The 19,992-nt window shown below is 37.4% G+C and overlaps 2 protein-coding genes across 3 annotated transcripts in view; both read right to left on the reverse strand.

The window, feature by feature from the left end:
* The window catches only part of LOC110842246 (probable G-protein coupled receptor B0563.6), a 72,159-nt gene that overhangs the window by 14,721 nt on the left and 37,446 nt on the right, over positions 1–19,992 (reverse strand). The gene's annotated exons all lie outside the window — the stretch shown is intronic.
* LOC118434048 lies at positions 11,113–19,972 on the reverse strand. Of its 2 annotated transcripts, XM_035846748.1 has the most exons (6): positions 19,878–19,972; positions 18,555–19,083; positions 17,814–17,905; positions 14,196–17,721; positions 13,807–14,125; positions 11,113–12,665 (listed from the first exon to the last, which is right to left on the reverse strand). In XM_035846748.1, exons 4-6 carry the CDS (start codon positions 14,482–14,484, stop codon positions 12,170–12,172), a joined length of 1,104 nt encoding a protein of 367 aa, XP_035702641.1. In that variant the 5' UTR covers positions 14,485–17,721; positions 17,814–17,905; positions 18,555–19,083; positions 19,878–19,972; the 3' UTR covers positions 11,113–12,169. The 2 variants fall into 2 exon arrangements, with proteins under 2 accessions (XP_035702641.1, XP_035702639.1); XM_035846746.1 differs by having other exon boundaries at positions 14,196–17,905.

Consider the following 19,992-nt stretch of genomic DNA (forward strand, 5'->3'; position numbering starts at 1 on the left):
CGTTGATCTAACTATATAAGACTAACTACATATCTTTATTTAACCTTTTTAATGGCAAGCTTAAATAAAATTGGTCAACATATTTACATAAATTCTGCCATTACAAGGTGTTTAAAACGATATTTACATACATACACTAATTTGAGAGAGCATTTCAAGGTATATCTATCCAAACAGCGGCGTAGCCAGGATTGGGCCTTGGGGGGGGCCCAGCCAAAAAAATATTTATGTAGATTACCCTGCAAAGGCTTAGAATTTCTACTTTGACTCACTCCCACCGTTTTAACTTAGGGCATAGATACATATGTATACATATTCTAGCTTTAGCTATAAGTGTCAAAAAACACTAATTTTAGCATGTCAGATACAACGCCTGACCTATGTACAAACTCCTCAAACATTCATTATAGCTGTAGTAAATCGTGTGTATTTAATTCATCCCTGTATTTTGATCAGAGCAAAATCGGACAACACATTAAGGGGGGTCTGCAAATTTGGATTAAAGTTTGGTGGTACCAAGTGGTTTTAGCGCAAAGCGTGACACCTATAAATGTATCAAATGGTGGTGACCAGTTAAAAATTCAACTTTGTGTTCTTCGGATAGCCTTTCGTGTATTCAAAGAAAAATTGTACGAAAAAATCCGGGCAAAATGAAGGGTTCTATGACAAAATTTGGAAGATTACTCAAGGATCAAACCAGTTTCTATTTGAGAAAAATTAGCCAAAAGTCACCAACAAAGAGCTTAAGGCATGATCGGAATAACTGGTCCAAAGATTAAGGATTAATGTAAAGGGTCTAAATGTGTTCCGGTAACATTCATTTTTTGGCCCCGCAAATTAAAATCATCCAAAATTCAGATGTTCGGGAAAAAGTTCGCGGCAATGCATGCAAATTATTTTTTTCTAGGATGTAAAAGATCTTAACACTCCAAAATGGTCTCACCGACCAGAAAAACTCTTTCCGTTATCAAATTTCATGACAACTTAAAGTTCTTATCCAAATTGTGAAATTAGGTTTTGTAGTACCTGCAGTTTCGAAATAGGAACATTTTCTTTGCATTGAAAAATTTTACCAGATTAAGTTTGCACCCTTTACATATCTCTAATTTGCAACGAAGCTTACAATATTTTTGACTAAAAAGTCTCAAAGATTAAATGAAAAATTAAGCGACTATCCAGATTTGTCTTCGCCTCCATCGTAAAATAGCATTGAAATAAAAACGAAGCGTCAAGTCTCGTAAATTCCGTGAGCTTACAATGCGGAGACACAAGTGGTTTTTTTCCGATTTTGACCAGTTTTTTTACCAAATTTTAAGAAGATCGTACACAGAAATAAGTAGGCCCATCTTCTTACATTTTCTTGAATGCGCGTATTTTACCCTTTGCCAGAATTTTTAACCAAAATCAGGATTTTTCGAGATGCTGTAACTTTTCCAATTGTAACCCAATTACAAACATTAAAGAACACAGAAAAATACTAAAACCTTGAACTCTGCATGCTATTTTGGAAGTTTTATAAATGCTAAAGGCATCAAAGTTTTAACATTACAAATTTTTGAAAAGTAAATTTTCTTATTACTTTACTTTAATTTCTGAAATCAGTTTAAAATTGAAATTTTGGTTAAAAATTCCTCCACAAAGGAAAATATGTGCTTCCACGAAAATGCAAAAATTTGGATATTTTTATTTTTGTGTGTCAACAATTTAAAATTCGTCCGATTAAAATCGGAGAAAACCGTTTGGTGCTTACGCATTAACGTGATTTTTTAGTGCAGTTTTACGATGCTTACAAAATCTCTTACATAGCTATCGCAACTTATTTTTCGATACAAAAAATACTAAAAAGGAGATGATATTTTGACTCAACCATGATCATTATAGAGCCTTAGATAAATAATTAAACACGTGTTCCAGGATTTTTCACAATGCTAAGTTTAAACAAAGCTATGACGGAATCCATGAGTGACAATTTGCATTTTTCTCCCTTGCGAAAAAAATTGCACCGTAACAATGGAAATTCTCGCTTCCGGTTTCAGTCATAATTTCGCTTAATCTTCGCATTATGAAAAATCCAGAAACACGTTTTCGAAAAATGACTAAATCTATCCGATTCAGACTCTGACTCGTAGTTTCAGAAAACTTTTCTCAAGGAAAAGTCAGATACACTCCCAGAACTATTTATTGACCACGCAAAATTAATCAGTATCACAACACAAAGTCTGATATTTCTGACGAGAGTTCACAATTTCACAATTATCCAAAACGGTATCGAGTTTTTTTCTAGTCTATCATTTTTACGTATAACGCCATAGAAATGTCGGCGAATTATTTTACAATTAAAATTATCTGTGTACATTTACGTTATAATTTAACACACGTGTTTAATTATTTATCTAAGGCTACACCACTATCGTAGTTTTGTCAAAATCGGAGAGAGACCGCTGGCGTCATTGCATTAAGTAGTAGATGCATGGGGCAGCCATGGACGCAAAACTTATAACTTAAAATTATGACGTAGAGAACAGAGAAAAAGTATTGAGATACTTTTGTATTTTGGCGGGAAAATAGTCAAAAATACTTTTTTGAATCTGAAATTTTTGGGCAGCATTCGAAATATATTCACCGGCTTAAGTCCAAAATTTCAAAACTATTAAATAAAACATAAATTTCCTACACCGTTTCAAAGCGGCGAACTCGCGAAACGAGTTTTTCGTAAGCCCCAAAACTTGGGTTACAAAGACTCGAAGAAGACTTAACTACATTTCAACGCGGAAGGATGCGGTCGTGCAAAAATTAAGACATGCATAAAAAAGTATGGAGAATCCGAAAATGTCAACTTCAAATAAGCATCATGGGAAAAAACCATCATATCGACCCTTCGAAATTCAAAAATGATTAAATTTTTTTAAGAAAATTTCCCAACCACGTCCATGCCTGATTCGGCCATGAAGTCAAAGATTAATATAAACTATTTGTATCATATTAAGGCCCATAATTTGTGGGTCATAACGTATGCAAAAATATCTGCAGCAAAATGTACAGAAGGTCAATAATAAATGGTAAACGCAACGCTTCTCAAGCTTTACGGCAAAATTTCACCAAAAAAGTTGGTCATTTGTGATGAGCCATCGTTAAAATACTGCTAAAAACTCCGGGAAGGCCATTGTTTTATGGCAAATATATCTCTCAAGAGAAAACCGAAGAGAAATTAAAATGTTGTTCAAAATTTCTCCAGGAATAAATGACTTGGCAGGCATATAAATGCATGGTGATCAAATGGAATTTTGATGCTGACAAATGGAAATCCCACATACATCTCTCCTATTCGCTCAATAAAAAAATTTTGGGCTATATACAACAGGGCATACTCCCAGCTTCGTGAAACAGTCGATAGTTAAAGAAAATTTCGGTTGTGGAGGGAGAAAAATTACATTGAAGTTGCAAAGTCTTCCGAAAAAGCAGTAATGGCGGGCGGGAAGAAGAACATTCAATACGAAGTGGACAATGCACTCAAGTCTTATTGGTTCCGGACCCTGAACGCTATATATATTTACAATATCCTACACAAATTTAAGATTTCTGGAACATGTTTTTGACCTTTTACAGTACCAAATTCTAAGTGTCTCAATACTTTTTCCCTGCTCTCTATAACTTAACGTATAATTATAAATAAACGTCGCCTTCCGGCGTTTATGTATATGACTTATAACTTATTTTATAAGTTACGTCATAATTTTAAGTTATAAGTTATATGTCCATGGCTGCCCCATGTATCTATTAACGAATTCCCGCAATGTAACATATAATTTCAAACGTAGCTTAATTTTTAATTTTTCAATTGTTTTTCAATTTATTAAGAATTTTTTGAGTATTTTTTTTATTTTCTCTGGCTCTGGGGGGGGCTCAAGCCCCTCTAGCCCCCCCTTGGCTACGCCGCTGTATCCAAACTTAAAAAATGGGTAAATAAATATATGTACATAGTCTCAATATGCAAGTCCGACATGGCGTTGCATCAATTATCGATACATAAATAAAAGTTTATGCAAACGTAATCGGGATATTTCCATGTGTATCTCTGGCAAAATAAATAAATATCTATGAAGATGACAAATTAGTTTATTCATGACATGCACACATATACATACATAAAGCAAACATTTTCCATTTCCGAAGAAAGTTTTGGCAATTCACGAATTAAATTAACCAACTTCCCAACCATTCTAATCCAACTGTAAACTTAAATATCGTTTCACTTTCACGTTAAATGAAAGCCATGTACATATGGTCAACATACACCATGTATGTAATACAGATATCTTGCTTGGATGAATGGACCCAAACCATAAAAATTAGTATACGCACTTAACTATTGTTTTTCTCCGGAAAGTAATTTTACAACGATAACTAAGCAATTTGCAGACGAGAGTTTGAACACGGTACGAATTCCTCCCATAAAATTTAGTGTTTACAAATTTCTCCACCAAGTTTGTGAACCAAGTCGTAATCATTATTTTAATCTCCCCCAAAAACATTACCCATCCAATTCCCACCAGTACCCCACAAATCATAACAAAATATCCAATCGCGGCCAACGATACGCTTTGATTCTCATGAAATTCTACCGGATTCCTCCCACCGCCCATTTCTTTCAGGAAGAACCTGTTGTACGTCACATTTCCAAGTTTTCTCACTTGGTACAAAGTTTCCCTTAATTTCTGCAACTTTTCCCACCTCGACGATATCCCAGACTGGACGAGACAATTATATCCTCCGATTACAAATCCGGAAACATAGTTTATCGCAATGTACGAAATTCCTACCGAATTAAAGAAAGTTTCCTCCCGATTCTCCACGATTAACTGTTTCCCCATAATTTTGAGCACTTTGGTCGTAATTAGCAAGCCATTTTTCCTATCCATCAATGCAAAAGTGTTTAGCTCTTTAGACTTGTTACGCGTCAGGAAGGCGGTAAAATTTGAATACGCGTCAGGAATTGGGGCATATTTTATGTCATAATTCATAAATTCAATCTTGCCCGCCAACCTATCCAGTAATTTAGCCCACCTTTCATTCCCCCCAAGGTGGGAGGTTAACACAGGTATGATGACATCCCTCAAGAGAGATATAGATCTCTCCAAGCTAAACGCGCTGTACGATGAGGTCAGTATTGTAATTCCAGATTCCAATAGTTCCTCCACCGTTTCTGGAACAATTGGAGGAATTTTCACCGTCAAATAGGAGAAGATCGACCCCTGGTACAAATTACCCATGAGGATAAACACCCCGAAAAACCAGGCAGTCGCGATAGCAATGCCCGCCCTTTTGCTGGAGCTAAACCCTGCCACGTTGCTAGAACCACTTTGCCCCAGTAGGAAACTTATTAGACGTAGCGCAACCTCAACCGCGTGTGTCATCTTTCCCCGCTCTACTTCCCGCCGTGCCAGCACACCCGTAACGACCATTCCGACCAGTAGACAGATCCAGGTCGCGTTATCAAAGGGAAGATAAATTCCGTACAAATTATTCAACACGGACGGTAGCTCGGTCACTATTGCAAACCGGAAGTTGTTGAAGTCCAGTTTAAACGTGAAGAACATGAGGTCATTAAATCCTTCAGCTAAGATGGTATGAAACGCTATATAGCTAATCACGTGGTCCTCGTATTTTAAGCGGGAATGTTCATATTCTCTAGAAGGAATCAGAGTGAAATTCATTTTTTTCCCGAGCACTGAGATCACACACAATTTAGGGGGATACATGTCTTCATAATGGGCCAGATTTGGACCACATTTCCCCTCGAACTTCCCTGTCCACCAGATAACATCGATATCTATAATGATTTTATTCCAGAAATTTTTATTTTTTGAGGTAAAGATGTCATCCACAGTGGCTAAATTGTAGATGTGTACTTTCTCTGGAGGAGTGTTGCAAGCGATGCAGGGAATGTAGAGGGCCAGGTGGGAAAAAATTACAAGTTTCGCGATGCCCCGAGTATAGCGGAATGCACTAGAGTAGAATTTTTTAGAGAAAGCGGGATTTGTCAAATGAGCAAAGATGTAGTTTGGCTTGACTTTGGTGAGGGCAATTTTTACCTGGTAAGTGGCAAGGTATTCGAATTGTACAATTTTACGCGGGCTAATTTCCAAGTTTACAAATGTGATTAAGTGACCTTGTCGTTTCTTCGGGGGGGAAGTAGCGAAAAAGGGGAAATTTGTGTTTAAAAGGTACATGTCGGTTTGGTTGTAGAATATGCCATTTATTAGTAAAGGTGTGGACGGGTTGGAAAGACGAATCTGGTTAAAGTACGGGGCTATGTGGGAAAGTTGGATGGGTTTTCGTGGTTCTCCGGTTAGAAGGAAGAATTGGAGGGTGCAAGAATTAAATAATTTTGGGAAGGTGGGGACCGTAAAGGGAAATAGGAGAGGAAGGATGAGTATGATATGAGAAATGTGGCATACAAACGCCATAACTAAATATTTCTTAACAAGATGATGAGTAAAATTTTTAAAAAAATACACGATGAGTAACTTTGATTGAAATCGTGCTCGGAATCAGAAATTACTAAATTATCTATCTTAGGATATATTTATTTGCTTGAAATACGTTTCCTGGGCACAAATAACTAAGAAGAGACTCTCTAAAATTAAAACTAACAATAAGACAGATAATGTATGTATGCAGATTCAGTAGCTATAACGTGTTAAAATAGTGATACATGTTTGCATAAAGGTTCAAAGTGGGTATGAAACTATTATTTATTTTAACGTTGCAAGTTCGTTTTTTAGTCTACGAACTGTTTACATTTGGATGTCTACTATATGTAAGAGAGTCGATCAATAGTTAGAAAATGCATTTAAATAATTATAGTTACGTGAATAAGTTAAATATTCATTTGTTAGGGTTTTTGCGTGAGCTGACCGGTCATTATGCACATATCTCTGCAGTTTCAGATGTTGGATAGGGGTGGTTCTGCTTTATGCCCACCCCAAAGTAGCTTGTTCGTGCAAAGTTGGATTATATAAGTGCTTTAGAATATTGGGCATTTTATCGCATTTTAACATAATGAATTTTTCACCAGTAGCCTAACCAACATTTTAGCCATTTTGTGACTATTTAAATATTTTCCCCCCAATATTACGGGGTAAAGCGAAGCTAAATCATTGTACGGAAATGTCTTGTCTATTTGTCTGTCTGTATCCGCTATGTCTTTTGCACTGATTCGAATTTCGACATGCTGTTTCCGCCCATGTGTTTCTAATTTTCAAAGTACGGACAAGTTCGAAGATGGGCCTCGCAGCTCATCAGGTCACGGCGCCACAGGGATGAGACCAGTGGTCAAACGTGATGAATTTAATGTGTTGATCGTTTTGGACGTAGCTTTTGACGGGGATTTCAAAAATCAACATAGTTTTGACGTACAATGACCACGTGACCGTGTCACTTCACCCCTTTGCTATGTTTCGTTTGCAACGGTTTATTGCAATTACAGGCCACAAGGATTTTTAGTAAATATTTAAAAATTTTAATACATAGTATAACATGACCTAAAAAATGGCTCGCATGATATTTTGTAGATGGATCAGTTCTGCATTAATTATAGAAAATTCAATGTGCGTGTCAGATAGTATGCATCTGTATCTCATGACCCTATGAACAGGCCCCGTTCTAGGTAGTTTGGCGCCCTAGGCAAAACCGTAATTGCGCCCTAAATTGTGCTGGCACTGTCGGCGCACCCAAACACTTTACCACACCATACGATATAATCCTAACTAAATTTTCATTTTACTTTAACAAGAAGTGCACTACCACAAATTAGCATTTTTAAATGCATTTAATTTAATATTTTTAATCGCATCATTGAATGTTGTTATGGCACAGTGTCATTAAGATTTCCACTTATTCAAAATTCAAAATTAAATCATATTAACACAGGAGAGGTGTAGGGTTTTACTTCCGAGTTTAGCTGGACGAAATTGAAATTGTGTATGCTCAGAAATAAGCGATTTTAGAATATGGTTTAGAATAAATTTTCATCCACAAATTTGGATTTAAAAAAATGCGGTTATTTTTCGGATTTTATCCGCTTTAAAAAATCAAGGGATTTTTGTTCTGGATTAATTCTTTGAAATTATAAAAATAATTTTTCAAAACTTCTAAAATTAGAAATTTTCATACTACGAGTGTTTTTGAACCTTTATTGACGTGGCAGAGACCCAAAAATATTAATTTTTTGAAAATAAAAAGTAGAAAATGACTATATAGAAGTTTAGGGCAGCAATTATGAGCAAAAATGTTTGCTTTTTTTAACTCTGGTTATATTCGAATAGTTAAAGCGTTTTAAAAAAATCGAAGTTTTGGCTGAAAATTTTCAAAATTCTGTCGATAGCTAAAACAATAGGAAAAAAACGCAATGAAGCTCTTTCTGAGCTTTTGAATTACGTGAACAATTTAAAATTGGCCCGGTCAAAATCTGACAGAACCACCTCACACTTCTTCACTGTAAGTGTACATAAGAAGAAGAAATTGCATTGCAAGATTTGTAAGCATTGTAACAAGAAATTGCTAGTTTATCTGGCCTGATTTGCAAGCGAAAAGTTGTGAACAATACTCACAAATAAAATTTTGTGCCACAGAATTCAGTGAAAATCAGTCATTTATATGCTCTCTGCCACGTCAAATTAAGAATTTCACAAAGCTGGTTTTATCTAGTGTACGTGGGCGCCTACCGGCGCCCCCAAATCTCTGGCGCCCTAGGCGGTTGCCTAGGTCGCCTATACCTAAAACGGGGCCTGCCTATGAATGTATGATATACATCTTATGGAAATTCTATAGAGTTAAAATAATCAGGAACATTGCACCGTAAAACCTCTGACAAATCCGACGAATGCATCATCAAGCCAATTGTTTACATATCGTTGATTGTGAGGTCGGTAATAACATTTGAGCGAAATGACAAAATACTAAATAATAAAGCTAGGACAGTCAGTGTAGTCAATAAACATATTTACAATAACTTAGCGTCATCATTTATCAACTTAAACATATTGAATACACTTTTCCCATGCGAGCAATTCGTCTTATGTACACATAAATGGTTCAACAACAGGAAATGGTTTGTTAATTATTCCCTGATAAATAATCCTCATGGAAATTTACTGTAGTTAAAAAGCTTCCAGTAATTCCCATTTGTCGCTTTGGAATCAATTAATTGATCCATTTATATCATAAACTAATACCTCCAACAAGCTGGTAACCAAGATAAATACTTACACAATGTCAGCAATACGTCAATATTTTACATATCCCACTGATTTTGGTCACCCCAATTTTCTGTCACATCCAACGTCAACCGCGAGTAAAATTTATTCAGGCACGAATCATTTAAAAAAATAATCAAATAACTGTGTCAGATTACACTAATATAGCTCGGATTGGCAAAGTTTGTACGTAATAATATTTACAATGTATCGGACAGAGTTCCTTCCGATCCTAAAGATTCGTCTACGAATATGCAAAATCTGGCAATGTGTGCCGTTCGAATTTGGTCCTACATCCAAGAAATTGGTAATGTGTCGATCCCACCGTCAAATCCGCATGTTTCAACTACAATGCATTCTTTCTGTCGTGTATTGTACAGCACAATTTACAAATCTTTGCATCGGTCCGTTGACCAAAATGGAAAAATTGCAAGGTTTTGGTTTCTTCATGACTTACTTTGTAGCAACAATGATTCGTTGGAATTACCACTTGGATAACGGCCCAGGTCAAATAATCAACACGTTTTTGGACTTTGAGGAAAGCATTGCGTCAAGTAAGTAGATGAGTCGAGGAACAAAGCTTCTCCTTAATTTTCGCAAATTAATTGAACCTTTTTGGCCCTGGTAACAAATCCTACATATTCGATTGTGCAAAAATTATTGAAAATATGCACTAATTCTGAGAAGCGTATTTATATTCACAATTCTGTCGGTCATCTATCGGCTATTCTTCTAACTTGGACCGTATTTGATTACATATCGTCGTACTAATTCATAAAAGACCTAAGTGCAGTCGATGCTAAATTCAGAAAAGACCTAAGTGCACAGAAAAAAAGTGAAAAAAGACTTACGTGCAAGTATGTATTTACTTATGGCTAAATCTTGCCAAAATGATTTTTCATATATATCGCGCGATTTAGCCATAAGTAAATACATACTTGCACATCGGTCTTTTTTTTTACTTTTTTTCTGTGCACTTAGGTCTTTTCTGAATTTAGCATCGACTGCACTTAGGTCTTTTATGAATTAGTACGACGATATGTAGATCTCCTACAGCGGCCTCCATCCGTGCTAACGAGGTGGGTCAAGGTGCTCATTCAGATCTGTGAAATTGTCCCTCCTGCCTTCATCATACTGATCTTTCTGTTATGGCGGGCACTCCCGTGCACACCGCCCTTCGTTTTTTCCATGTACCACGGTTGTCAGAATGTACAAACGACCTGTCTGGGTCACGTGGTTGGATTTATGATTCATATCTTGGAGGCATGGATACCCATACCCTAGTCAACCCATATGCTCTACTCAGCAACTACTTTGATGTACTATGTCTTCTTTGTGGGAGTCGTTTTCATACTCAACTGTATTGAGGAATTGGAAAGGTTCGTTAGTAAAAGTTTTCAAGGAATCGAGATTTTTTTACAATTAAACTCTTGGTTGATTGAAAAACACTTTGAATACTTATGTGATAGTGGCATATTATGTGATTTGTTATAAAACTGCAGAAATGAAACAACCTGTCTAAAATAAATTCTGGGACAAAACCAACCTTATAAGTATTTAGAATCAGCATGAAATTGTGAGAATTTTGCTATGTGATTTTAGCCGAGTAGAACACAGTGGATTTTTGAAGTTGATTAGTATACTGAAGATGAAAGATGGTAGCTCGAGTCCGGTATGAAGAATTTTATGCTGAATCCGGAAATTAAGCCGGATATAACCTACATACAACTCAATTCGTTTTTTAAACATGCGTTTAGCGCATATTAAAGAAATTCGTTTTATTTTCCCATAATCACAGAAACCTAACAAGTGACGTGTATATCAGAAATGATGTGATTATTTAAATCCGTTGATAAACCAGTAGAACTCCTTTTATTTGTAGACATACTTCAAATCAGCTAAAGTAACATATTAACAATTTAATTTGAAAACAGCCATATCAGAACAAAGTCAACCCATAACGACCCTCGGGATTTTATACAAATGTATCGCAACATACAAATTTTGGACAACTCATTCAACGTCGTCCTCACGGAACGCATCCTACCCGCGATAATGATTTGCATCCCTGCCATCGAAATCGCCACCCTATTCGTGTGTTTCACCTTACATCAAGAAATCCCGATACCTGGCTTTCTCATATTCCCAATCATTGCGATGTCTGCCGGAATCAATAACATTCTGATCATCACGCTTGCCTCAAAAGTTTACAGCGCGTCGCAACGCTTGTTGAGCTTATTTGAGAAGACGCATCAAGGAAGAATGTCGAAGTTCGTGAGAAAAGAACTGTTAGCCTGCAACGTGCTCAAAATCAAGTTTGGCTCGAATTTCATTGATAATGGAACACCTGTGATTATGCAGAATTTCTGCATTGATAAAACCCTCTCGCTGATATTGCTGAGGGGGAAGAGGTTTTAGTAATTCGGCTTCAGTTAGGTATGTGTTGTGTTTGGATCACAGGATACTAGAATGGCATAAAAATACGCATTGTTTATTTGAGGACCATGTTCCGTCACAATGCACACTCTTCACAATTTTTTATTAATTTCTTCTCTTATGTGTTTATGATGATATTTCAATATGTAGCAAATTAAATAAAGAAATTTCGTAAGAACACTTTCCACCAAAGAGTAAATATTCGTTGAAACAGTTGGAGTCATCAAAATGATAGAAATCTTCCTAATTTTAGACTCGATTTTTACTATTGTTTGTGGATATCGTTTAATATTTCATGTAAGGTTGTGCCAGTTTATTCGATTTTTAAAAAAGCAAAAAAAAATTCTTAGTACAATTTTGTATACATTTTCCTCCTCTTGTAATAATCCAGTGGTGAAGACGTCCGGTTTGAAGCATGTACTGAATCCGTGGACAATTTGTGGTGAAAGATTTGTATTTTTAAATTTTCAACTAATTTAGGTAATACCCTGACCAGACTTGATCAGACAAAGTGACACCGTTTGATTCCAAGCGAATGACTGTATGTTTAACGGCGTTTCTCGATCGATAAAGTTGGACCCGAATTTTAAGTTCATTACTGTCAGCGATTTCAGTTCTCGCCTGACCACTTTTCTATTCTTGCCAATTCCTGCCACAGTTCTTCCTAGCATTTCCAACACATTTGTGGATTTTGTATGGACCAAGGACGCCATGGTGAAGATGCTGCAGATCATTGCGTCCACACCGAGAAGGTGGAACACCAAGAGTCCAGCTATCGGAATATCTTTTTGGTGCATAATGCACACGTACAGACCCATGATTTGCAGCCCGATGCAAGTTAACATGAAGGGCGGAAGGATGCGCTGCATGAGGAAAGCGTTGAACGACTTCTCCAACAGATGGATCGATCGGTAGAGCCGGATGCAGCTCGCCATGTGGGTAAAAGTTATGAGCCGGAGGCTTCTTCTGTAACTATGTAAATAGTCAAATTTTACCTTCAGTTTAATCACATCTCTGTCAATTACAGCAACAAATATTGTCTTCAGTTGAGATCCTCCTTGGCTTCCAACCGTGCACGACGTGTCTCTCTCTCGCTCTGCAACTGGATTCTCTCTCTTCCATCTGGGTCGCGGGTGTGCCAGGGCAAGTCAAGTGTGTCCCAGCCTTTTCGCCATGTGAGCCTCGTCCACTCACACCCCCCACCTGCGTGCCTGGTGACACCCCCTGCCACACCCGTCCCAGCAACGACAAGCTGAGCCATCAGGCGAAGATGGATTCGCCGGACCCAGTGCACGGGAGGATCTACGCCATGGAGGACTCCCCCAGGTAGGTCATTGTTTGGTATGTCGGGGTGGTGACTGTGGGGGGTGGTTGGTGGAAGAGTGAGGACGGGGTCGTGCATGGCGGTGGGCAGCGTAGTCGGGCCTACGGGGGTCCCATGACCCGGTTGTGCTGTGAGGGGTGAAGGGGCAAGTGGGTAGTGTTCACTCGGCCCTGGTCACACTGTGTGACCGTGAAGGGGACACGTAGCCCGTGCCCGAGAGGGTGCTAAGGTAGTTCGTGGTCCGTGGACGCCCCGCCCAACAACCTTCACTCATCATGCTTCCGCCGTCACGACGCCGTCCTCATTTGGATATCACCACTATCTCATGGAATCTACCTATGATCTCTATCATTCATTGTCCTATCTGGTGTCCAGGTAGTCAGAGCCGAATGGACCTCTGGGCCACATTCCCAGAGGTGATGGAGGTTTTCCTAACTCTCCACCATAGTTAGGTTTTTATTCCATTCCTCTGACTACCTACCTATTTGGTTATCTACATTTGCACATATGTACAACTCTGTAATTTGTAATGATGAGGGCCTCGGCCATATCAGATGAGAAATAAATAAATCTATCTTGAATTGAATATTGTCTTCAGTTTAAAAATTCTTAGCACTACATTATTGTATTAATCGATCGATCAACTTGGGATTTATCGGTCGATAATTAACAATCTTAACTGTACCATAAAATTTAGAAAAATATCATGTTTAGTGTATTTAGATAATTATTTGCATAAGCTAGACAATATTTACACCTGTACTAAAGAAAATATCTGCACTTGCCAACCTTGTCAAGACGTCGAAATACGTCAGAAAACATACAATTCCCACGCACAAGACGAAGAGGACTGGAATGGCGGCTGAGTAGCAGCCATGTGACAGGATCCACGTGTCCAAGATATGCCCTATCCATCGAGATGGGCCTAACCCTGTCCGAATTCCTCTACATTCCACCGACATCGACACAATGAAGGGGACTGTGCACGGGGCAAAGAGGAACAGCGTCATTTGCATGATGGATATAATCCGGAGGGAAATTAGAATCAATGCAATGAAATATTTCATAGCTTTGGCCACCGGAGTAGTCCCAGTATTTGAAGAAATAGCTGTTAATGAAATAAATCATTACCGGAATGGTTATAATTTCTAGGTATGTTTGTTTGAAACGTTACATACCTTTTACAGTGGAATGTTCAAATTCCAAAAATGAGTTGATAATCTGAATGGCGTCATTTCCTATGACGTTGCTCCAACGGACAATGCATGCCAAGAGATTCAGCATGAAGAAGGGTGACGCTTGAAACTTTTCAGTCGTTGATAAGCCCCCGATTGCGAGGAGGAGAAACATGGCGAAACAGTAGAAGGTAGAAAGAACGCATTGAAACTGAGACATTCTGATTTGTCGAACTGATCGGGCCCCAACTAATCGATTGGATCCTTCGTCAAAGTCGAATGGGAGGCACATGTGAACGCTACACCCACAGGTGGTATTTTAGAATCGGGACAATTTCGGTACACAACATGATAAATGAAATTGCAGACTTGTGAAAATCTATCCAGAATCCTTTTTATACTTATTATTTATTTGTCTGATGAAAAATCTATAAAATAAGTTCCTTTCCTTTAATATCGTTTATAAGAGATGAGCACTTTGGTGAAGATAATTCAAAATATCGGCTACAACAATTCTACATACGTTTGAGCATAAATCTGCAAACAGAAAATTGTGTTTTGTATTTGCTATTATGTCGGCAAGAATTGACTGCTACATAGGTTTTGTATGCATTCAAAATGTATTCCGGAAATGCTGATTATTTAGGATTGGTAATAACGTCAAACCTTAAAGTCGTTTTCCACTGAGCCTCCGTCATCCGTGCTATTCAATAATTTACATACAATTGCCAAGTAAGCATTGGGCGAGATTTGACGATACGCGCGCGTCTCTTAACAAAAACCTTCAATGATATTTTAGGCCTAAATTTCATTTACATATATATGTTGACGTTTCTTGATTTTGGGTACCTCCTTAGATGTGTATCTTTGTTATAATATTCCAGAATATGACCGGAAACTATTTGTTTACTTAAAATATGAATGAACATGAACGAAATTTATGTTAAGTAAACAAACTCATACATTCATATTGCAAGAAAGTTAGAGTCAAGAGAGGTGAGTCAGGAAAGGCAGGGTTGTAGTATTTAAATACTTTGGTAACTATTTAAGAACGGCACTTAAATATCGAATTTTAGTATTTATTATTTATTATTCAAAATTTAGTAATTAAATTTCAAGTATTCAGTAATTAATATTTAAATACTTGATTGAGTGGCATAAAATGTATGAAGTAATTAGTGTTTAAGTAATTTGAATACTGCGGGTATTTAGGATTTAATTATTTATATAAATATTAATTGAATATTTTTAAGCGATGCAAAACTCGGATTTTGAAGTTGTTAATTGCCGAATTCAAAGAATTCTCTTGGTGTCCCACACTTATAGATTAATTTTCATGAAGTGCGACAAAAATCGAACAGTTTGTTAAAATTCGGCTTCTACAGCATTTGAAAATTAAACAAATTTGCGTAACAATTTTCATAAAATTAAAAATTTTAAAGACGTGAATTGTACTTTAGCTTTTGTACAACTTTTTCACATTTGCAGCTTGTAACTTTAAGTTTTATTAATTTGACCTGAAAATAATTTTCTCAAATATTTGCGAACATTTCCAGGAGTTAAAGTTATGTAGTTCCTTAAAACTCATAGTTTAAGGAACTGCTTTATTTTGAGGCTAGCTTATATTGGTTGTTGGCGATTCAACGGGATCCCAACAATTCAGAGTTGGTAATTCTGATGCTAATACTATTTAATTACTATTATATTAACTATTGAGTATTTAAATACCTGACAAAAATTTGAGGATTTAAATATTTAGTATATAAAGATCATCCACTTAATAATAATAATTGATTTATTGCATCATAGCCAACAGCCTTTGCACATCATAAATGGTTACATAATATTGATAATCGTAAAATTGTAAAAATAATTAAAATTAATTATTAGTCGGAACATAGGTCAAAATATTTTGTGACTTTATGCCAAAAAAGAAATAAGTTATTCAGAACTTTATCAGTACATGTCGCAGAAAAAAGAGCAATATAAAGTTGCATATTGGTAAATTCAATTGGATTAAGATTAGGAATTAATGGGTAGATTAATGATTGTCGTTCAGATTTTAAACAAGTACAGGTAAACATAAGGTGCTCAACAGAACAAATATCACTGCATAATGGGCAATTTGAATTTAGAGGGATATAGGATTGTCCAATTTTAATGCTAAACTTATTAAGTCGTAATTGAGTCATCAAACTGCATTTCTGCATGGAGTGATTCATGTTGAAGTAACCTTCTGTGTCGGTTTTTGGTTTGATTAATTGGTAGTTCGGTATGAAGTGGGAATTTTGCATCCTGTGAACGTCTTGATTTTTAAGGTGCAGCTCGTAGTTTGTGAGAAGGGATTTCCTCATCGTGCTAAGGGATGTCAATGTTGAGGGAGGGTTTCCACATTTTGCGAGTTTGAGAAGGTTAAGAAAATCTTCTCCCCAGCAGTGTTTTCGTTGCATAGGGGTCGAGTTGAGCCGAGACCATTTCATTTGTGTAATCAAGCATTGCTTTGCTGGAGAGTCGTCTTTTTTCTTGTATACCCTTTCCCAGAAGCCCAATGTGTCTGCAAGGTGCTGTATTCGGGTATCCCGTGCGCCGGTTTCCAGTCTCACGAAGTAATCAAGTGCTGATGGGGGGAGTCTGAGTAACCTTTTAAGAAAACGAATTTGTAATTTATCGATGTCGTCCACGAATTTCATTGCCCAGATTGGTGACCCATAAAGAAGAGTAGCCCGTGCGATGGAGTTAAATAGTTTAAATTGTGTAGATAAAGGTGGAACCCCAGATCTTCTTGTAATATGAAGAACTTTCATCCTGCAGTTGCCTTTTCTTAAAATTCTTTATGAGCATGGTTGAAGGTGCCATTTCTATGCATTGTCACTCCTAGATATGTGTAAGAATTTACATTCTCAATAGCATCATTGTTCCATTTGAAAGATGGGAGTCCGCTGGGTTTTTTCTTGGCGAAGATGAGCACTTTCGTTTTTGAAATGTTGCACAGTAAACCACGGTCTTTAAAGAACTTTGCAGCAACATTTATTTTTCCCTGAAGAGCATCAGCAGAATTAGCAACGATGACGACATCATCGGCAAACATAAGGATGTGAAAGTCAGTTGAACCAATTTTGACGGGAGAGATGCCGCTTCTTTGCAATCGTCTTGCAAGACCATCTATGAAATAATTGAAGAGGCATGATGATTGTGGTTCCCCTTGCAAAACTCCTTTTTGGAATTGAAACGATGATGTGAGTCCGTTTGGAGTGAGGATTTGTCCATTAGCTTTACTATAGAGTGATGTCAGAACTTTCAGGTACTTTGAACTTATTCCTCTCTTGCTCAATACTTTCCACATTCTATCGTGGAGGCAGGAATCAAATGCCATTTTTGCATCGATGAAAATCGCAAATAACTTTCCACTAGGATTCCGTAGTTTGGATTGGATAAGGGTTAGGAGGCAGAATATTTGCTCTAGAGTTTCCATTTTCTTCCTGAACCCTGCCTGGAATGGAGAGAAGTGTCCATACTTTTCTGCCCAGCTCTGAAGACGATTTGAGAGGATTGTAGTAAAGATTTTTAAAATCGTTGTGGCAAGAGCAATGGGGCGATAATTAGAGGGTAAGTTAGGGTCACCTTTTTTAAAAATCGGTCGGAGTAAGATAAGAGTCCATTCGTCAGGAACAATTCCGGTGGTATATATTTCATTGAATTTTGCTGCAAGTTGGCTAGGAATTTAGAATCGCATGTCATCGAATCGAATGTTGCGAATCGCAACAGATTTAATTGCACTGGCCTCACCGTGGGCCGTTGGATTATACAACTTATAAAATAAATATATTATGAAATAAACATATTCGTTTTATTTCCAGCTAGTAATTGAAACTATTAGAGTCAAAAATTATTATTGACTTCCGTTTTCTGAATTTATGTCTTCGTTCTTAGCGCAAATATGTATTGGTTAGGTAATGTACATATAGGTTAGGTAAGTTTTAACAATTTGACTGATCTGGCGTTGGGTAGTCACACATTTTTGGATATATATTGAAACGAAGAAAGTTAAAATTCCATAAGTTTTGCCTAATAAATCCTTACCGCATACTTTCTTAGATGACGAGGAAGAAATATAGATTAATAAGTCTAATAAGTTTGGCAATTCACAGACAGATTCATATGAATTTATGAAAATCATGAATATAATAGTTCATGGTGTTTGTTAGTTAATTGTTAGCGGCCCACGGTGTGGCCAGTACATTTAAATGAATATGTGCTTTCTTATTGCATGATTATTTTAAGATGGATCGGAAGAAAGTTCTGCGCCTTCAATTTCACACATTCATAAGTATTCCTTGTTTAATCCTTTTAAGTTAGCCTTACCTAAGTGTTTTTTAAGAATTAGTTTATTGTGATTGTTCTCATCTCACCGTGACAACAACAATTAGTAACGCTGTGGGTTGATGAGATATTGAAACATTTACATGATTCATGTAACAATTTCAACATTTCCGATTTTACTCTAATTACCGATACTATTTCACACTTTAGTTTCCTTGAGTGGGCCGGATATCCCGATCTTATCTCAACAATTAAACTAATGAAGGCAAGAAGAATTGTGGCCGTGGACGAGATAAACACTGGTTCCACCGTTTTCAGGCGAATTGGCCCTTCCACATTGAACACCACTTTCGACTTGCGCCTGAACTTTTGAGTCGCATAGAAGTACGCTTTACGCCTCGGGTCTCCCCGTACAATTTGTACGATGGCGATAGCCCAGGCTGCATCCAGTCTGTCCCATCTCTCCCCAATTCCTGAAACGTAAAGTCGACTGAGCCTCCTCGAAAATAATGCGTGAAAACAGTTTCCGTATCCTGACTCTGCATCTAGTACAGTCAATGGACTCTCCTCCCTGAGGTCAAGAATCAAATTTGTCGCATTGCTTGTCAAAAGTGCCGAGAATATGTCAACAATTTTCGGTCTGTCTATGTTTTGCGCCTGCCCACCAACCCATTGCGAGATGGTATAGTTCTAAGGAGGGGAGCTTCACCACCTGCCCTTCTGGGATCTTGATGTCCTTTGGATATGTGGTAGGGTCCTATGAGTGTACTAAAACTCTGAAGTGGTTTGACTCCATGACCACATTTGCGCCCGCCACACCCACTCAAAGACGCCAAAAACACGAAAAAATCCCTGTTTTCATGTGCTTTAAATGTCACCAAAAATCCAATTTTGCTGGGATTTTTATAAAATTTGCATTTTTGTGATCCCAGATACTTGTGTGATCGTATCCAGTAGATATCTCAACTTTTTTGAAATTTTGAATTTTTTCAAATAATTCATCAGCTCGAAAATTTCAAAAATTTCAAAAAAGTTGAGATTGCTATTGGATATTATCAGACAAGTATCTGGGATCACAGTAACTTTTGTGGTTTTCATCCCTTCGAGTGGGTGTGGCGGGCGCAAATGTTGCCATGGAGTCAAACCACTTCAGGGTTTTAGTACACTCATAGGACCCTACCACATATCAGAAGTACATAAAGATCCCAAAAGGGCAGGTGGTGAAGCTCTCCTCCTAAGCCCAAGATTAACACAACTAACTGTGCCAATCTGCGCAAAATATCTGCTCAAAAAATTTTGAGGCGATATGTATTTTGCTGTTGCATGTAGTGTTAGGCACGTAAATAAATATAAGACAAATCTCACCATTTTGTAAAATTTCCAGTTTACCGTTCCCAAGACTGTGGAGATGGCAATCGTCCGGCATTTATAAAACCACCCCCACCCCCACCCAAATCCACCCCCACCCCCATCCACCCCC

This window comes from Folsomia candida, unplaced genomic scaffold (assembly GCF_002217175.1).
Source record: "Folsomia candida strain VU population unplaced genomic scaffold, ASM221717v1 Fcan01_Sc001, whole genome shotgun sequence".
Classification (NCBI taxonomy): domain Eukaryota; kingdom Metazoa; phylum Arthropoda; class Collembola; order Entomobryomorpha; family Isotomidae; genus Folsomia; species Folsomia candida.

Coding starts and splice junctions, on each gene's coding strand:
- LOC118434048 (XM_035846748.1), bottom strand. CDS start 14,484: ATGTGCCTCCCATTCGACTTTGACGAAGGATCCAATCGATTAGTTGGG. Junction 14,126..14,195: donor TGAACATTCCACTGTAAAAG/GTATGTAACGTT, acceptor TTTCATTAACAG/CTATTTCTTCAAATACTGGG. Junction 12,666..13,806: donor TATTTCGACGTCTTGACAAG/GTTGGCAAGTGC, acceptor CTATTTACATAG/TTACAGAAGAAGCCTCCGGC.